Raw genomic sequence first — 20,235 nt, 5'->3', positions numbered from 1 at the left:
TTATTCCCTTATGGTTTTTAGACCACTGGGTCATCATTGTTATAAATTTTTGTGTTTTTTTTCTTTCTTTTTTTTTTTTAGGGGGGGGGGGGTAGTTCTCTGTCAAGTGAATCTCTATCGCTTTGAATTATACATGATTTGTTATACATTGTTAAGGCTGCTCCTTTTGCTTCAGGAATTGGAGAGATTTTCGTCAGTTATTTGCAGTATTGACAACAAGGGAGATGCTTCTAAAGCCTTACACCACCTTCAACAAAAAGCAAAGGTGATTGAGACATTATGTTCTCAAATGAGACCATCATCAGATACAAGGTATTCCAAGAACTTTTCATAAATATTTTTACTTTTGAGACTTTTTGTTATCATCCTAATTGAACAATGCATTGTCAAGTTTAAGTTTTTTTATTTTTTATTTCGAGTCACACATCACTTTCTGTTTAAATTTTACTATAAAAGTGACGTTTGCTAGTAAGACCGCCTTCCCCACATTGAGGACAACACTCAAAACCCTGTATATCCATTTTGCCACATGTAAAGCTATGACTGGTCATCAAATTCAAGTGTGATCTCCATTTAAGTACTCCGATTTTCCGTTATCATACAGAGTTCATTTCGATAAATAAGCAAGCTTATGAACCGTGACATTACATTAACCCTATCATGGGCACACTTTTCTGGTCAGATGTTTTAATGTTTTAATTTCACCTCATGTGGAAGATGAAATTAAGAAGCTTAGCTGATTTGAAAGATCGAAATTTGTACTTGACAGTAAGGAGTTATTACCAGCTATGGTGGAAATAACAGTAAGGTTACAGCAAGCTGTTCTAGCTCAATAACATCCACTCACAAGCTTATCTATGTTGTGCAGTAAGATGACAACTGCCGGTTTACAGTGGTTAGACTGCAGGACTTGCAATCACAAGCTTGTGGGTTCGAATCCTATGAAGCTAACCGCTGATGTTGCAATGACTAGAATAAGTATTGTCGTGTGGTTACTGAACCACCATTTCTCGGTTTTGCAATATTCATAATCATAGATGTTGAACCGATGTCTGTTGCCAGCTTTGTGTTTTGGGGGTAATTTAGTTTAATTAATTAATTAAAATGTAAGCATTCTTCCAAAGTGGGAGTGTGTACAAGAAAACGAGAGTACATTTTGTTATTTGAAATATGTGACAAAGTTGATATTTTACGAATAACAGGTTCATATTTAACTGTATTTTTTTTAGATTTGGTTATTTTTCAAATTTACAGCTTAAAATTGTCATTATGGTCTGTAAATTGCTCTCAAAACAGGATTTTAAAGCAACCCATTTTTGTTTTACCATTTTTTCCTCCAAATCGGGAAAAATATGCTGTAGATTTTACGGCTCAATCTAATTTTGCTATGCTAACTTTGTCAAAATGGATAAATCACACGTATTTGTTGCATTATATCACACTCGTTGTCGTGTTTTAGTTTCAAGGGATACAGCAATCTATCCCTTCCTCTTTTTCGGTTGGTTTTGAGCAGCAAAGGATAAACAAATCTACCCCTTCCACTTTCCAGCTTGATTTGAGCACCAAAGGATAAACAAATCTAACCCTCCTTTTTCTTGCTAAGTTTGTGCACCCGATATTGACTTTGTTCTCCCAAAAATATTTTACTGAGAAAAACAGCATAATTTCCACACTTTGAAAACATCTTCAAGAAAATTTGCTATTCATTACCGAAAAAGGCAAAAAATAAAAAATCATAGTTAATTGTGAACCTGTTGCATACTCTTTGGTAGGGAATTTATAAAGAAAACAACACTTAAAGTTTTAAATATCCAAAGCATTCACACCAACTGTTCAAAAGACATAACTAATAACTTTGTGACTTTCAATAAAAAAAATTAAACTGACTACATTTTGTTTATGAAGTTTCAGTGCCATTTCGACATCTATGGATACAGAAACCTCGTCACATGTTGACACACAGTCAAGTGGCATACTAGAGAGCAGTGACCATAGCTGTGATGACCAACTTCCACCTCTCCTTAAATCAGACCGTCATTCATTGATTATTGGCAACAGTTGGGCTCTTCACAATAATCAATCCAGCAATCCATCTACCAATGGCCTGTCTAATGGACACTCCTTGATTGTTGATCCACCTGGATGTGATATTGACAACCAAAATGGAAGTGAAGAAGTACTCCCTGTTACACATATGACCAACGGTCTTCCACAGAGAACAAGTATTATAATGAATTGCAACAAAGCAAGCGCACCAAGAAACCTCTCAACAGTGTTTGAACGTAAGTGTTTAAAAAACAATGAGGTCACAAGCAAAAATCTTCATAATAGTAACTTAAATGCTATTATGCAAAATCAAGGTTTACCAACTGACAATTCAACAATCAACAATCAGATGTCAGCCAACATGTTGATAGGATTTACATCAACCCGAATTGAAGATGAGTTACCCCCATTGCCTCCACCACCCCCTCCTATATTTGGTAAGTTATCTATCATTTGTCAAAGCCAGCATGGAAGTTTGTGACGTTGTTTCTGCAGAATGCCTGCCACTTTTTAGATCAAGACATTCTTGTTTGGTTGAGTTTTTTTTCTGGAAGAGAAATACTTTTCAGTTGTATCAACATTAATATTTGGTAAAAGTTAAAGAAACTAGTGTTGCAATCTAAAACCTCTCTTCGTCTTTCAAGAGCAATGATTTCAACAATCTTTTTTTGTCAAAATTTAATATTTTAAAGGATCCATGGTTTTGGGAATTGATCTTGATGTAAAAGGGTTAAGCACATTTTGAGAAACTGAGCATGACAGACTTTAGCATGAAAGATATTTATACGCTGCATGTCCATCTGTAGAGTAAACTGTTTACAATACTTCATTACTTGCAAACTTAATATTGCCGTCCACGCAGGCAGGGGACTTCGCGCTGTATTTTGTATGGTGATAGTGTGCCATATTAGTATATCTGTTAGCCCTATTATAATAGGACTCTTTCTCTGTACGTCACTGTTGTACAATACGAAGTGTAAGACCACCAGGGCTATATATCTGTGTAACCAGTCTCGATAAATCTGTCAGTCTTGTTTTACTGCAGTCTTAAAAGATGCAATCTGTCCACCTTTTAGGTTGTCTATGTGTCTCTTACCTCTGACCTTGCCCTTAACTGACATTTTGGGGTATCTTGTTGTTCACGTGTCCAAAATATTTGAGACTTTTGATGATTACTCCGTCTATCTTGGTACAGATGTAGTGAATCCTTGATATGTGTGTTTGTAATCTTGTCCAGTCGATTATCACCCAGTATCCAATGGGAGCATTTTATCTCAAACACATCAAGTCTAACTACGTCGTCCTTCTTGACTGTTGAGGTTCCAGCACCATATGACTGTATTGACAGGATGGAAGTTTGATGTTATATCTCTGCTATGTTTGATACATCTGGATTATTGTCAAGGTTCCAGCCTGTGTTTGGAATCTAGCTATGATCAATCTAGGGGATATGGTGTTATATAACACCCCTACACTATTCCCTTTTTTCATTGGTTTAGAGCGCGTCACATGTGTCTTAGTTTTACTAGACGGCGGCCGTGTGATAGTGCATCGTTTGCCGTGTGATAGTGCATCGTTTGCCGTGTGATAGTGCATCGTTTGCCGTGTGATAGTGCATCGTTTGTCGTGTGATAGTCCGACAACTATCACACGGCGTGCAGTACCCAGACGTCTTTTTACCCATCTCGAACCAAATCAGTTGTGCATCTGTGTATCTGAAACGCGCGTACGAACGTTACGTGTACGAAGATGATAAATAGTCTGTTGGCTGTTGTAAAACAAATATTGACTCTCCCAAGGTGATCCCACGACCGCTCCGGGAATCACCTCAGGAGTCGTAGTTTTAACCATAGCACTCTAAACAGTCAATGTTTGTATAATATCCTCCGAAGCAACGCCCCTCCTGTGTACTAGAGCATGGTATTTGATATTTTGGCATCCTCCTTTTGAGAAATCTCCCGTTTCTTTTCTATAAGTCTCTGAGATACCAACAATTTCCCGCAGTAAGCTTTTGCTCATGTAATTGAGTCTTTACTTACTCAGAAGAAGAAGAAGAAGAAGAAGAAGAAGAAGAAGAAGAAGTTTACCTAGTGGTTCAATAGACTACAAAGATTTCCATCTTGATTCAATGTCATCTTATTCCATGTGCAAATTCCTATTAATTTTCTCTGTAAGAAGTGTCATTTTCCCGTTACGTTTATCGACAGGGTCGCTTTTAATTTGTCTTGACATGGTGCCGATCATGCTTTAGGGACGTCATAATGTCTTCCAATTGGGTTTGTGGATAATGCATCATTATAACACCCATTACAAATATTCTGCCTTTTCATTGGTTTAGAGAGCGTCACATGGTATGTCTTAGCTTTGCCAGACGGCGACCGTGTGATAATGCGTCGTTTGCCGTGTGATAGTGCACCGTTTGCCGTGTGATAGTCCGACGACTATCACACGGCGTGCAGTACCCAGACGTCTTTTCCCACCTCGAACCCAATCAGTTGTGCATCTGTGTATCTGAAACACGCGTACGAACGTTACGTGTACGAAGATGATAAATAGTCTGTTGGGGTGTTATAAAACAAAATATTTACTGCTTTAACTCATGCTATGGTTTAAACTACGACTCCCTCGGGAGTCGTAGTTTTAACCATATCACTCGAAGCAGTCAACACTTGTATATAATGCACTGCTGCTTGTAGGCGCTGGCCCATTTGTTGAATTGACTCTGCTTGTAAGGGTTGTCATGGCTGTAACCCTGGTGCTGGTGTGGAGTTCCATCATTCATTTGGGGTGCGTGCGTTTAGCTTCCCTGGGTCGACCCGGTCTGACCCGGTACGTTCGAATAGCTTTTTCGGGACTCACCCGGGTGAGCCCCCAGTACCCTGCTTGTGGAGTGGGTCACTTGGGGGTGACCTGAGTTGCATGCCTTCCCCACAAGAGGGCGAGTGTGATCGTTCGATTAGCTCTTGTCAGGGGCTCACCCGAGTGAGCACCGCGGTGTAGACCCAGGGAAGCTAACGAACACACCTACATTTTCACTCGTATTGAGTTGACTCTGCTTGTTAAGAGTTGTCATGGCTCTAACCCTGGTGCTATTGTGGTGTTTCATCATTCATACAGTTTCACTCGGATTGAGTTGACTCTGCTGGTTAAGAGTTGTCATGGCTCTAACCCTGGTGCTATTGTGGTGTTCCATCATTCATACAGTTTCACTCGGATTGAGTTGACTCTGCTGGTTAAGGGTTGTCATGGCTCTAACCCTAGTGCGTTTGTGGTGTTCCATCATTCATACAGTTTCACTGAGCTACTGTATGAGTAGTTACTTTTCCATCTCCCTTTCCACATCGTTTTGGGGATAGTTGAACATTGCTTTTGCATGCAGTATGAGTTGGTTGTCTTAAAGTGGTCTGCTATGATAAGGCCATTAGGTGCAATGGGTATTTTGTCCTCAAACATTTCTTGGCATTCAATGTAAAATATTTAAAATTAAAGGATTTAAATCAAAGCCCGTGTTCAGGTGTAAGCAACCTTGTTGATTCTAGCGATTATGCCTCTGCCTTAAAGGAACACGTTGCCTTGGATCGGACGAGTTGGTCAAAACAAAAGCGTTTGTAACCGTTTTTTATAAAATGCACATGGTTGGAAAGATGTTTTAAAAGTAGAATACAATGATCCACACAATTTTGCCTCCAAATTGCGTGGTTTTCCTTCTACGGTGCGAACTAACATGGTCGGCCATTTATGGGAGTCAAAATTTTGACCCCCATAAATGGCCGACGTATTAGTCGACGAGGTAAAAGGAAAACCACGCAATTTCGAGGCATGTTTGTGTGGATCATTGTATTCTACTTTACAACATCTTTCTACCCATATGCATTTTATAAAAAACGGTTACAAACGCTTTTCAAAGACCAACTCGACCGATCCAAGGCAACGTGTTCCTTTAAGGCCCTGTCACACCTTGACGTTTTAGCTAGCGTATGCCGACGTGTGACAATTTTGACGAATACGCTGGCATACGTCGAATACGTTATGGGTAAGTTTTGTGAAAGTTACGAGCACGCTAAAGTACGCTGATATAATGTCGAAAAGGCGAGGTCGTGAAATTGTGTGCATGCACAAAAATTATCGACGTATGCCAGCGTGTGGCTCATGAGTTCCGCATAAGTTGTAGGTGCGTTATACGATCGTTGACACACGTTACTTGTAAGTTAATCATATGTCGACATACGTCGAGATAATATCTAGCGTGCCCAAAATTTATTACTCATCTATGATTAACGTGCTTTGAACCTACGTTGAACGTATTTGACGTGTTCCGGACGACCAGAGAACTTACTAAACGTGTTTATAACTTACAGCTACCGTATAATGGCGTATTGGCAGCGTTTATGTGAATCGATTTGTAAAAATTGGGTTCGCAGGAGAATTACTACAATGTCAAGTGCAGTTTTTTATTTCAATCGTCGAGAGGCACCCTCTTTATTATAGGCTTCTACATGTGATCTTCGGCAATACGCTCCCTCGCGCTATGCAGTAGTTGGACTATCGTAGGACAAAAGTTGTGAACGCCGGCAACACGCTAAAGATTCGTTATGTAAACGTTGTATGTAAGTTGCCAATACGGTATGCATAGGCCCACCTCCAACTCGTTATGAATACGCTTTGTATACCCTCAAAATTGAAAAATCCATAGATAGTTTAGTGTATGCCAACATTTTTAGAGAATTTTGCATACGTCAGCGGGGTGACAGGGTCTTTACATGCATGTAATTCATCGTTAGTTAATGCAACCTGCAGTGCCTTGAAAGCATTGTGCCTTGTCAATGTTCTCAGAATGAATTTACTTCATCCCAGTTACAAGAACTACAAAGTGTTTGAGACGGGTATGATTACTACCTTTCTATACCCAAAGTACAACCTGAAAAGTGCTGTCTAGAAGTGTCAGTATGCCTTTGAGCCTCAATCCCCTCCTCAAACGAGACCAATGGCAAGATATGCATTCTAATGTTTAACAAAATGCACCCAAGTTATCTTGTCTGTATAAGTTCATTGTAGCCAATGGGATTGTTGAGTAAGACTTGCATGCGTGGTGCTTGATGTCTTCCATCTACATGTATATTGCTAGCTTTTAACACATCTCAACTCCACCCTCCTTGACAGACAGAGGATTCGCACTCCGAGATAAGCTGCCACCCAAAGACCCTCCTCCACCACCACCCCAAACTCCTGGAATGGTACATAACGTTCAACAACACCAAATATGTACAAAAGACTCGACATTGACTCAGCAAGAACAATTAGATAATAAGTTATTTTCTACACCCCTTTCCCTTATTCAAAAGCGACATTTGTGGCAGGTATCCCAAACCAATCATATCTATCCTTATAAGAATCCTCCACCACTTCCTTTGAGGCATGTTGATTCAGTAGTAAAGAAAGTTGAAAATACTGGTCCGAAATACGAAGAACCTGGCAATGCACGTTCTGTTCTCCCCCCACCCTTACCTCCGAGGCAGAGTGCTGGCGATCGAGAGGGAGATACTAAACTTAAAGTTGCTGAGATGCGCCTCAATAAAACAAAAAATCAGCAAATGACGACGACCAAGAAAAGTAAGAATGGTGGGCAGTCATTTTGGCGAAATTTAAAACAGGCCAAAGTATTTTCTTCATCAACTTCAGTTAACAAGAACAAACCACCCCCTCCCTTACCTCCTCGTATTGCTGCAAATAATGACTACTCCAATGAGTTTCCAAGATGTACATCAGGTGATACAGACAATCATGAAAACAAGGACCAGACTGCAGAAGATGTGTCAGCAAGGCCTGGTAAGGTACTTTGTATATTGAGGAGCATGCTTAAAAAGTCTTCCTCAAAGGATGAAACTAAACTTGATTTGCTCTCTGGACCAAACAAACAAAGTATCAGTAAGACTTGGAACCTTGCATGGTTAAGAATACAACACTGTGAGGTTTGCAAAGACACTGTTTTTAGATATACATCTTTCTATAAGTTTCTGATGATAATGGTCAGATCATCTTTAAAACTTTACACATTTGGCAATTGTCAAAGACCAGTGTTCTCACTTAGTGTATCCCATCATAAGCATAAAATAACAAGCCTGTGAAAGTTTGGGCTCAATCGGTCATCGAAGTTGCGAGAAATTTATGAAAGAAAAAACGCCTTTGTTGGACGGATTTATGTGCTTTCAGATAGAAATAAAAGACTTTTAGTCTTTTAATATTTTAGTGAGAAATTACCTCTTTCTCAAAAACTACGTTACTTCAGAGGGAGTCGTTTCCTTCGATGTTTTATGCTATCAACAGCTCTTCAATGCTCGTTTATTTTTATACCGAGTCAGTTTTTAAGTTAATATGTGTTTTTAGTAATTACCAAACGTGTACCTTCCCTTTAAGTTTCGGTGCAACTCCAATTTTAAAAGAGAAATTTTTACGTAAAAAATGGCTTCAAAAACAGAGAAAACAAGTCACAAAAACCCGGAAAACGTTAACGTTATGAATGTCGGCAACAGTCCCCAATTAGTATTTCATATTCTACCTGAAAATGTTAAAAGCGAGACCGGATCGTACCTAGTCCAGTCAGGATACAGCGATTTCCACCGTTAATCCAAATCTCACATTACGAAAAAGTCAACAATTAGACAGAATGGTTGTCCTGCACGGGTGATTGGCTGACGATGACATCATCGACTGATTGGCAGCATGCTGTTTTTCGTTGGCATGGTACCCCGACCACCAAGCCCTCGGCCCATGGTGTAGACAGGCGCTTTTGTTGTTGACTAACTTAGGCTTGGTGGTCGGGGTACGTTGATAAAGCGTGCGTAAATGTTGGCAACATTCGTAAAGGGATTGTCAAGCGTTGGTAAGCATTCATAATATATCCGTAAGATATTGGTAATGAGAGGGCCGACCAAGGACGATCGAGGGTTGAGATCGAGATGAAAATACTCACTATTCAACCGCCATTGTGGACGAATTCAACGCGAAATTTAAATGTTCATCTTCGCAAGAACATTCGCCGCTTTGTGAGAGCAGCAATGCGAAGCGCTTCCTAATATTCAGCGAATATTGTGAAGACGGTAATTCGCCATTGATTTTCGTAAGCATTGGTAAGCCATTGGTAATGTTGGTAAAGCGTGCGTATTATGCGTAAGATATTGGTAAGAAGAGGTTTAAGGACGACCGAGAACATATTTACTATCAAATCGCAACTTTTTGGCGAATTCGTCGCGAATTTCAAAATATTCATATTCGCAAGAATATTCGCCCAAGTGTGAGAGTAGCATAAAGGGCTGCGATTCTCTTCGTTTAAATGTTAAGCATGGTGTTCCTCTAAGGGCTCAGTTCTTAGGGCCCGCTCCTATTTCTTCTGTACATTAATAATCTCTACTGCTCCTCCCACATTCTATCGTGCATATTGTTTGCTGATGATATAACTATTTTCTACTCTAACCGTCAACCATCCTCCTTATTTTACACACTCAACGCTGAATTTATTCAGGTCTTTTAGGATGTGGGTACTTTTAGTCACACAAAATACAATGTCCAGTTGTCCACAGATGTACATTAAAACTTTACACCGTTTAAAGATAATGGTTGTACTAAGCCTACCATAAAATATTACTAGCTGGGGTGTTTTATTTTTGAGAAATTAGAAATACATTAACACGAAACAACGCTTTACATGCCAAAATAATTGTCGTCTTTAGAGACGAACATTATTTTCGTGACTTGTTTTACTCATTTCCCCAAAACTACACCAACTCAGCTAGTCATATTTTAAGAGAAGCTTTCTGCCATCATTATGTTCAAACTGTGTGAGTTTGATGTAAATCTGTAGATATTGTGTTTTGTGTCCTACAAAAAGGACTCAGACCCTTTTAGGGAAACAAACTGTTCATAAGCCATGCTGTTGCTACTCTCCCCCTGTGGCGAATATGAGTATTTGAAATTCGCGATGAATTCGCCCCAAAGTTGCGATTTGATAGTGAATATGCTCTCGGTCGTCCATCAACCTCTCCTCTTCTTACGCATAATACGCACCCTTTACCAACAGTACCAATGGCTGGGCAATGCTTACGAAAGTCGACGGCGAATTACCATCTTCACAACATTCGCTGAAATTTAGAAAGCGGTCTTTAAATTGACCGATCTTCGTAAGGAGGTGGAGAATGACTTGCATTTTGTTACCAACGCTTATGAAGACACGGCGAATGTTGCGAAGTTTAAGCGATTGTTAAATATTTCCGTTCGTTAGCACATTCGCAAGAATACTCTCCACAGTGCGAGAAAAGCATAAAACAAAGTTCATCTTTTCTAAGTCTGCTCGCTCTGTAGACATCAATTTACATCTAGTGATCATTGACAAAAGGGCCCCAATTCTACTACTCAAGTTGTTTCGTTCGCCGTTAGGCCTCTAAATGGCCTAACATTGCATAAACTTACTTAACTTAAAAAATGCATTTAACTTAAATGCATCACAGAGTATCTAGAATGCTCACATTTTCAAGTGCCCTTAAGCGGGCCTTGACCCCGCCGTAAAGGCTTCACACTTGCATGATCACTCTTTGATAGACTTGCCCACTAAAATTAGATCCGCACCTGAAGATGATGTTAACCCAAAATGTTCTGCTGCTCACATTTTAAAGGTTTTATGTTCTGTTCCAGTCGTTATGCCTCTTATGGGCCTAACATTGCACCACAGAGCATCTAGAATGCAAATTTGTCCCGGGCCCTTAAGCGGGCCCGGACCCCACCGTAAATGCTTCACACTCGTATGCTCACTCTTTGACAGATTTGCTCCCTAAAACTCGCGATCCGCATCCGAAGATTCTGTTAACCCAAAATGTTCTACCGCTGCTCACATTTTAATGGCTTTATGTTCTGTTCCCTTCTTTATGCCTCTTACTGGCCTAAGGTTGCACAACAGAGTATCTAAAACGAACCAGGCCGTAAAAGGCTTCGCGTTCCGCACTATAGCATGTTCCATCTGCATCTTTAAAGTCACCTGGAAATATATTTTTTTTTTCTTTCAAACATAAGAGTATATGCTTACGAACAATAAAACAATTTTTTTAGTAATTATTTGTCACGATTTATATGTTTAAAAAACATATAAAGTTGTTTGGGGGCTGACTCCGCCTACCCCTTTTGTGACGTCAATCGAGGCAGACTTTGCCTGCAATGCGTATAGTAAACACACGTGCAAAGTAAATGTACGTCCAAGTCGTGAGTTGGTACATTTCAAAAAGTGTTTTTCTGCATTCAGCAGTAATACACCTGGTCAGCATTGCCGGAAAAAAACAAAAAACGTACAAACTCACGACTTGGTCCGTACATGTACTTTGCAATTGTGTTTACTCTACGCATTACAGGCAAAGTCTGCCTCGATTGACGTCACGAACAGCGCCCTCTCGGGTCGGGGTCTACTCTTAAATTTGTAAATAACATAAGAACTGATTTTTTAAAACCTTAGTTAACTGTTTATTCACATTCCACTCATCAAAACACATATATTAGTGACAAAAGCTTTATTTTGAAAAAATACCACTTCCAGGTGACTTTAATATATTTGACCCACTCACCCACCCCTTTAAATTTGTCTTGATCCACCATTGACGATGCTGGTGATGATAGGGATGAAACGCCGTCTGAGCATTATATGCAGAAATAATATGGATGATCAAGCTATAATTGAGTTTAGATACAATAACCATGAAAGCTACAAATTGTGCACCATAGCTTGAAATGGGCCTTAAATTACAACATCTGAGAGGGGGCACATCATCCCTCAGACTAACAATAGCGGTAGATGTTATGACTAACGATGTCCCCCCCCCCCCCCATCCTTCAAGACAGATTGACGCCCCTGGATATTTATGTTTAAATTAATTAATAATCTTCTTCCCAAAGTCATCCCTTCCTTCTTCACGTCTGTTTAAAAACTCACAGCCACTCCACTACATCCCGGAAAATAACATTTTCCCGGGAAATAATTTACCCAGTTAAAGGGGTAGGGTTAAAGGAGTTTAACCCCGGGAAAAACGTTTTTCCCGGGAAAAGCAGCTAGTGAGAACGAAAGCGGGTTTAACTCACCCCACCTTTTGCTTCCACTGTGTTGAGACGTCATTAATCTCGAAAGGTCACAGACGTCAAAAATAGCGCGCCATATAATGCGCGTGGTAACAATAGCCCTTTTTTGTTTTCTCCTTCTGAAAGTGTTTACGTTTAGGTACGAAAATAAAAGTGAATTACATCAGTAATTTAGAAATAAATATATGAATTAAAAAAATTTACCACGTGAATGGAATAGGAATAGAATAAATAGTTGGCGTGAACAAGCTTCCTTCTCGTACACACGCCATGTGTGTTTGGTATTTCTTATTTACATGTACTTGGCCGTTGGTGGACTTTTGTTGTCCAGAGACATGATTTGAGTTCTTCGATCGACATTGCTGTCTACAACCTGACAGTAAATATTTTAGTTCAATTTGTTGCTCAATTTCTTACGATGGGTAGAAGTGACCGATGGAGTGATGATAACACTTTGAAACTAGTTGCAATTTTGGCCGACGATGCAGTCCAAAAACAGCTAGATGGGCATATAGGCCTACAAGAAACGGGAAAAGTTTTCTCAAAATTGGCTGACTGCCTGCGTGAAGCTGCCCATTGCAGATAAAAACTGAAAACCTTGGAAAAAAGGACTATAGGTCGGTAGGACCTAGTTTTGTTTTTCAAGGCCTAAATATTTTCTAATGCACAAGTGTTCTCCTGCAAAAACATTTTTTTTAGAAGAAACATACATTTAAAAGTCTTTAGGAAGCCATGAAAAATGCTAGCCAATATAGGGTTAAAGCCTGTTCAGTGTTCTTTCTTTGCACAATGGGAAAACAGCACTGTTGATGTTAGAAGAGAAGAATGCTTCTTTTTTCTTTCTACTGCTGTTGTCAGATTGTGCAAAATCGACCATGCGGTATTTTTTCTATAAAACCTTTAATTACCTTGGCCCTAACATAATGGACATTATTATGCAATCCTTCGAAAATGTCATTCAGAATTTTACTAGGCCTTACCCCAGGGTTGAATCCCTTAACCCTGCCCCTGAGCTGGGTTAATTATTTCCTGGGAAAACGTCATTTCCCGGGAAATACCCGGGAGTGTTTTTGTAGTGTGAACAGATCAACCAGAAGTTCCCGGGAATTTCCCGGGAAATAACTATAGTGTGAACAGGCACAAATTGAGATGAATGCCAACACAAAACCTCTGGGTAAAACACGGACACAAAAGTCCATTCAATTACAGTTCTCAAAAGAAAAAAAAAGCTTTCGCAGAGTAGAGAGCTCCCTTTCGAATTTTCTAATAGCAACTTGCTCCCACCAGTGGCCGCTCTACTTGGTAGACCAGATTTACCTTTGACCAATACTTCCAGAAAGTGCCATGAAACCCGTCATTCGCACGACAAATTCCATCCGATTGTTATACCGATGTCACAGCAATCGTCTTCTCCTGACATGCCGTCAGCGACGTCTTCCCCGAACTGCAAGACTTCTTCTCCGCCGTAATCACAGAAATATTGGTATAACAAGAAAACGGTTGCTGGGGGTGGCGGTGGGGTTATTTCCCGGGAAATGGCTCTGTAGTGTGAAAAGGGCTATAGATGAACGCATAATATTGTAGCGGTTTCTTGGTCTTTTCAAGTCTTATTTCACCACAATCACCTCATCGATCTTTGTTATACTTAGGTATTATATTTATCTTCTGCTTTACTGTTCTGCCATCTTTACGCTAATATTATGAACTCGTTGTGTCTTGTCTTTATGTTCGTCTGTCCTTTTGTCTGCGTGTCTGTCTAAAATTAAAATCGTTCCGTAGTCACGCACCCCATCTAGCATGTCTGCGCCCGGGGAGGCTTCTAAACGGAAGTTAGCGATCTAGCCAATTGGTATATAGTTCTATGAATCCACCATAAACATAAACTGACAAACCTGTCGAAGTTTGAAATTTATGTAGAACCTGTAGAAAACATGACATTTCAGACAGAAATATACCAAGGGATGTTGTTCTCTACTATCATAATAATAAGACCGTTTTATTTAAATCTGTGATTTTAGAGGATTTTTGTTCTTACCAATGCTGCAATATTCCTTTAATTTTGTTTACACCTATTTACCGTGTATCGATACAATTTACATTTCTGTAAAAAAAGTCCTGACATCTTCACTAGTAATTATCAGACGAAAACATAATCATTATTTTAATCAAAATCAATTTAATTTGTACTTTTAAACTCTTCTGAAACAATCTGGTCTAAAATACTGTAATTTTGATGAGTTTGTTAAAATTGATCTGCCTGGACATTATAGGCAGTTTGAATGACTATTTTAACACATTTGCAAGGTTCATGAAGTTTACACATGTCTTTATTTACCGTTACATCCTCAAAATAACAATCAAAAACAAAGTTATTTGAAATGTGTCTTGCTATTCACACATGAGTATGTTTCTATAAATAAACATAGTAAGTGCAGCCTTTAAAACAATCTTGTCAAATTATTAATATCAATTCCATAAAATAATCTGATAACCTCTCAATTTTATAGGGTGGCAGAAAGTTTAATAGAAATTTTTATTTTTATTGCAGCATTTATCCCCCCTCCTCCAGCACCACCCCCACCACCAGAAATGGTAGCACCTGTCACAAGAAAGTTTGAAGTTACTTCTAAAGTGAAAATGAGACCATTCCATTGGAATAAAGTGTCAGCTCTTATGGTAAGTATAGTTCAAACACATCACGTACATAAAAACTTGGTATCATTAGGTACATTAGTTGCTATAAATGCATTGTAACTATTTAAATTTTATTAGAAGAAATCTGTGATCTCTTATAAATCGGCAAAGCTGACAACACCATGTGGTTTTGTTTCCTTAACAAAAAAAATCATTTTTTACTAAGAAATTTGATCTCGGGTAAAACAAATAAATATTTACTGCAACCAAATTTAATGCAACAACTTTCACGTGCAGGCGCTCTACAAACTGAGCTATTTAGCCTTATAAATCAGTCTCCCTTCTCAAACAGCAAGTTTTAAACCACAAGGAAAACTGACTTAGTAATGAAGTTGCTTCCGTAAACGCGGGAGAAAGAGGCATCCATACAGGAAGATGTGAGAAACACTGAACAAACTGCAAAAGGGGCACCACAGACTAAAACAACCAAGATGATCTTAGGATCGTGCAGAGTAGAGGGGACCATTCTCAAACAGTTTAATCTAGTAATAAAGTTTTACTCGAAAAAATAAGCTTAAGTGGACCAATTGGCTAAGACGAGATTACACTGTCATGCAATCATGTATGGTGGACCAATTGGCTATGACGAGATTACACTGTCCTGCAATCATGTATGAATTCTTGCCTCTCTGGTGCGTCTTGGACCAGGTTTTTATGACAAAATGAACAACAATTGTTCCGTACTTCCAGAACATTAACAATGCCAACAAATGGCATTCTTATCTAGTGTTACAACGATTTTAGTCACAAAGTTGCTACCATTCATCTTGATTGGAAGTGTCATGGCCGAGCGGTTAAGAACACCGAATTCAAGCTCTGGTGTTTCTGATCAGCAGAGTGTGGGTTCGAATCCCCAGCCGTGACACTTGTTTCCTTAAGCAAGACACATAACTATTGCCTCGTCCTTCGGGTGGGACGTAAAGCCGTTCGGTCCCATGTGTTGTGTAACGCACGTAAAAAAACCCAGTGCGCTTATCGAAAAGAGAAGGGGTTCACCCTAGTGTTCCTGGCTGTACCTTATAAGGTGCTACATAATTGGGTCTCAAAATTCATCTCTGCAATAACTTGTCTCTCTGAAAGTTTGTACATGTATATACTCATGATCAGCGCCTTGAATACCTTGTTTGGTAGATACGAGCGCTTATGAGACTTTGATATTATTATTACATCATGCTCACGTTCACGCTCCCAAAGTCTTCTTTGGTTTGGACCATGCAACAAGGTAAGTCAGTCATCCCAGAAGTGGGACGAACTTTAATAAACCCCTCCACCATGACCCAGAAGACGTTAATCGACCTTCCTTCCGGCCATGGATGAGACCTTCACAAAGTTCCATAAGAAGAAGAAGTTAACAGCTTTTCGGCATTTCGAATCCTGCTGTTTTTAACAAAGTAATTACTTGAGACAACAATTCCGACAGTTCCTCAAAAGCGCCATTCAAATGTTTGAGTAATTAGCGACCAAACATAATATTGCACTGGGCGCATTGCCATTTTTAAATTTGCGCGGTGTGCCATTTTTGTTAATTAAATGTGTAGCAAACCTTTTTCCCTGCATGGTTTTAAAATTTTCGCAGGATAGCTCGGGAGCAAACTTTGAACACTGCGCAATCTTTGTCGTCCATCCGCAATTTTCACCACTTGTTAACGCCTAGAAGTTAAAAGGGGAAGAGCGTTCTGCCTAATTTTAAATTCTGAAGAATGTCGAAAAACAGGTCTGCTCACGAACTGTATGCTTAAAATTTCTTGCGGCAAAGCGCGGGGACGACAAGATACACGAAAGTAGTGTAATTGGGGTCTACAAGCGCATACTTACCTGTATAGCATTATCTCCATCCCCACTACCCTTGATGTCTCGGACGTCCAATGCTAATGTTTGAAAACAAGGAGGGTAGATCATGTGGCAGGTATGCCGCAGGGAATCATGGGCTACGTCAGAAGGCGCAATTTGGTAAAACTCTTAGCTTATAATCATGCCTGTAACCTAGAGATATAATGCAATTGTAGTAATGCACTCTGTATGTTTCTCGTAGACCTCAACCACACTAAATGGGGAAATTTATCATTATACTAGTAAGCTGCAAGTAAAATTTCTTTAAAAAAATCTCTCATCCTAACAGATAAAGAAATCCATTTGGCAAAATGCACGTGACTTGACGAGAAAGATAGACACAGACTTTCTTCAGCAAATGTACTCCGAAAAACATGAAAAGGAAACGTCATCTGAAACAACAGAGAAAGGTAAAGTAAGTGCTTGAAGTCATCAAGTATGCTATGCGTATTTCCCTTAACTGGAAACTGCCTTTCAAGAAAGAAATTGTCATGTCACTTTCTGGGTCTTTTTGACATTGTACAGTGACAACTGCAACACTAAATGACTCAGAAATTTAATCTTACACAATATGATAGCTTACATGAACATCCTACCTTAGTTTGTCTAATTTTAGAAAGACATATTTAATGAAAGCTTAATAAGATGAACTTGGTTTTTGTTAGGGGTATCTTTTCTGGGTCAAACTGATCATAGATTCTGCTACAGAAAATATCTCACGTAAGCGCAGAATGGTGATCGTAAGCGTAGAATTCGGCGGTAAGCAGATACATGAAATTGGGCCCTGGGCGCTGGGGCCGAGCGAAGTGCAAGTGTCAAGTTGGTTAAATAAAACCGTATAACAGGGCGCGCTACAGCAATATACAATCTAAAGGCCGGTTTATAGTCGGTCGCGCGACAGTGATAGTGGATAGTCTACTAGTCTACTAAACTCAGGCTGCGTTTGTTTAGCTTCCCTGGGTCGACCCCGGTGTGTGGCGGGGTTTTTTTTCCCAGGAAGAACGTGGGTAGTTATCTGCACACGTTCGTCCTGGAAAAAACAACCGCCACACACCGGGGTCGACCCAGGGAAGCTAAACGAACGCAGCCTGAGTTTAGTAGACTAGTAGACTATCCACTATCACTGTCGTCTTGTGCCCAAGACTACACAAGCCCAGGACAAGGGACTTTAGACGAATATTACTTTCAAAATTACGTTTCTGAGTGTCTGAAAAGTTTACCCCAATCAATATTAATATACAAATGACCCTGCAGTTCCTGTTGTTTCTTTAGGGCTAGAAGTCGCAACAATCAAGTGTCCTGTAATATGCAGATCTAGCTATTATTCGAGGTAACTCTCCTGGATCACATCTGGCGTGCCTTTTCCTCACTAATTTTGAATTTATCTGATCCAGTAGTTCTACCATCGCTACGTCTGGTCTTCAAGGGAAGTAAATAACAGGCTTCTTTCTGGAGAGATTGTCCGGGGTCTTTGCTTGTCGTCTTGCTATTGCACATACTATCTTCTTCTATTTTTCCCAATTGTTTGACAGTCTCTTCTGGCTTTCAGTGGGCTCCATGGAATTAATTAAACATTTTGATTAATATCGTCTTCTTTTGCAAGCAATTTGAAGAAAATTTGATGAGAGAATTCATACCTTTAAAACAGATGACCAACTTTCAGTCCCGCTCTTCCTACTACATGAAGAAATTTAGTGGTAGCAGTGAGAAATTGGACATTGCTTTTGATCATCAAAAACTGTCCACTCGGTTCCATTTGGCAAAGGTTTTCGTTCCTCACTAATCATGAAATTCTCGACAATACTTTTGTTACTATTTCAAAAGAGGTGTTTTTGAATAAGGTGTTCAACTCTGAAGTACTAAATTTATTGATTTGTAATGTTTTTTTCATGATTGATTTCTAATGTTTTCTCATGATTTCTCATTGTTCAATAGCTGATACCAGCAAAAAGAAACTTAAAAGCTTTCTTGATCCGAAAGTTGCCCAAAATCTTGGAATTTTCCTTGCTGGCTTCAAGATGGACGCTGAGGAATTGAAGTTCAGATTAGCCATTCTTTCAGAGGATGATGGAGGTCTCAGTGCAGAACAGATTAACATTCTCAGAAGGTTACATTTAATATTTTGAATAAGCAAGCAATCTGAGTGCATTTGATAAGTGATGTGAATTTTAAATTGCCTAATCACAGCATCAAGTTTGGCAATCGGGGTGAGCACAAGTTATTTGATACATTGTTGAACTGATTTCATTTTCATATTCTTTATCAATTAGTATTACATTCCCAACATCGTACTTTGCATTTTCATCATCAACTGCGACAAACTATTAATGACCAAAAAGTCCCAGAAGTTTGAATGCGCGCGAGACTTGCATAGTCTATTGACCCTGGATCAAGCAGTCTGCTGTCAGTACAAAAGGCAAACAAAAACAATGCTTCAACCCCAAATCAGTTCTAACCTTGGGTAGCTACGAGGGTGTAGTGTTTGCATTTTTTTTTTCTTTTAGCGGAAACAAAAGTAACTCAAAAAGTTGCTCAACCATTATTTAAAAGTACATTTTTACCCTTAAAGAAACAATATACGTCTTCAAAGGAAATAACGGTTAAATCGGCTACGATTTGTATTTTATTTATTTATTTAATTATTTATTCATTTGTTGTTGTTTTTGTTTGTTTTACTTTGTTTTGTGGCGATTGGAGTTTGGAATTGCAATCATAAATGTTATTATTTATGTCAATCATTGAAGGTGTCCCTAAACTTCCCCATAAAGTGTGGGTTTTGTTTTGGTCATGGATTTAGGACTAATGATCATTGACAAAGGAAGTGAGTTTTATCAAATCAAACATGTATTTTGTTCATACAGATATCACCCAACAGCTGAAGATATTGAGACCTACAAAAAATTTAAAGACAGACAAGCAGAGCTGGAAAACACCGATCAATTCATGCTGCAATTGTGTGAGATACCATACCTTAAAACCAGATTAAATGTGTTGATGGTAGTCAACGAATTTCCTGTACAGTACGATGACCTTGCACCGGTTCGTGTTACTTTTGTAAATTTTCTTTTTCATTCACAAATAATTCACTTGTTCGTATTTTTCTACTTATGATTTTAAGTTATTGTTAAAGGAACACGTTGCCTTGGATCGGTCGAGTTGGTCTTTGAAAAGGGTTTGTAACCGTTTGTATATATAATGCATATGGTTGGAAAGATGTTTTATAAGTAGAATACAATAATCCACACAAATTTGCCTCGAAATTGCATGGTTTTCCTTTTACTTTTGCGAACCATAAATGGCCGACCGTGTTAGTCCACGAGTTAAAAGGAAAACCACGCAATTTCGATTGATACTTGTGTATACCATTATATTCTACTTTCAAAACATCTTTCTAATCATACTCGACCGATCCAAGGCAACGTGTTCCTTTAAGGTTTGCTTTGGACACAAAATGGGAAGAAACAAAATTCCAAAGTCAACCATGACCCTTACATTTTTTTTTTTTACGGAATGAAATAGGGGAAATTCATAATGTAGTGCGACCTCTTAAGTTCA

General features: G+C 39.1%; 1 protein-coding gene across 1 annotated transcript in view; it reads left to right on the top strand.

The window, feature by feature from the left end:
• Positions 1–20,235, top strand: part of LOC139934447 (uncharacterized) — an 80,562-nt gene that overhangs the window by 36,152 nt on the left and 24,175 nt on the right. The window contains exons 10-16 of the mRNA XM_071928691.1: positions 176–312; positions 1,906–2,483; positions 7,207–7,872; positions 14,705–14,832; positions 16,970–17,090; positions 18,616–18,787; positions 19,542–19,719. Of these exons, the coding sequence (XP_071784792.1) occupies positions 176–312; positions 1,906–2,483; positions 7,207–7,872; positions 14,705–14,832; positions 16,970–17,090; positions 18,616–18,787; positions 19,542–19,719 (1,980 nt within the window). The remainder of the gene's footprint in view (positions 1–175; positions 313–1,905; positions 2,484–7,206; positions 7,873–14,704; positions 14,833–16,969; positions 17,091–18,615; positions 18,788–19,541; positions 19,720–20,235) is intronic.

The sequence above is a fragment of the Asterias amurensis genome, chromosome 3 (assembly GCF_032118995.1).
Source record: "Asterias amurensis chromosome 3, ASM3211899v1".
In the NCBI taxonomy this organism is placed as follows: Eukaryota; Metazoa; Echinodermata; class Asteroidea; order Forcipulatida; family Asteriidae; genus Asterias; species Asterias amurensis.
This window is presented reverse-complemented; position numbering and strand designations above follow the sequence as displayed.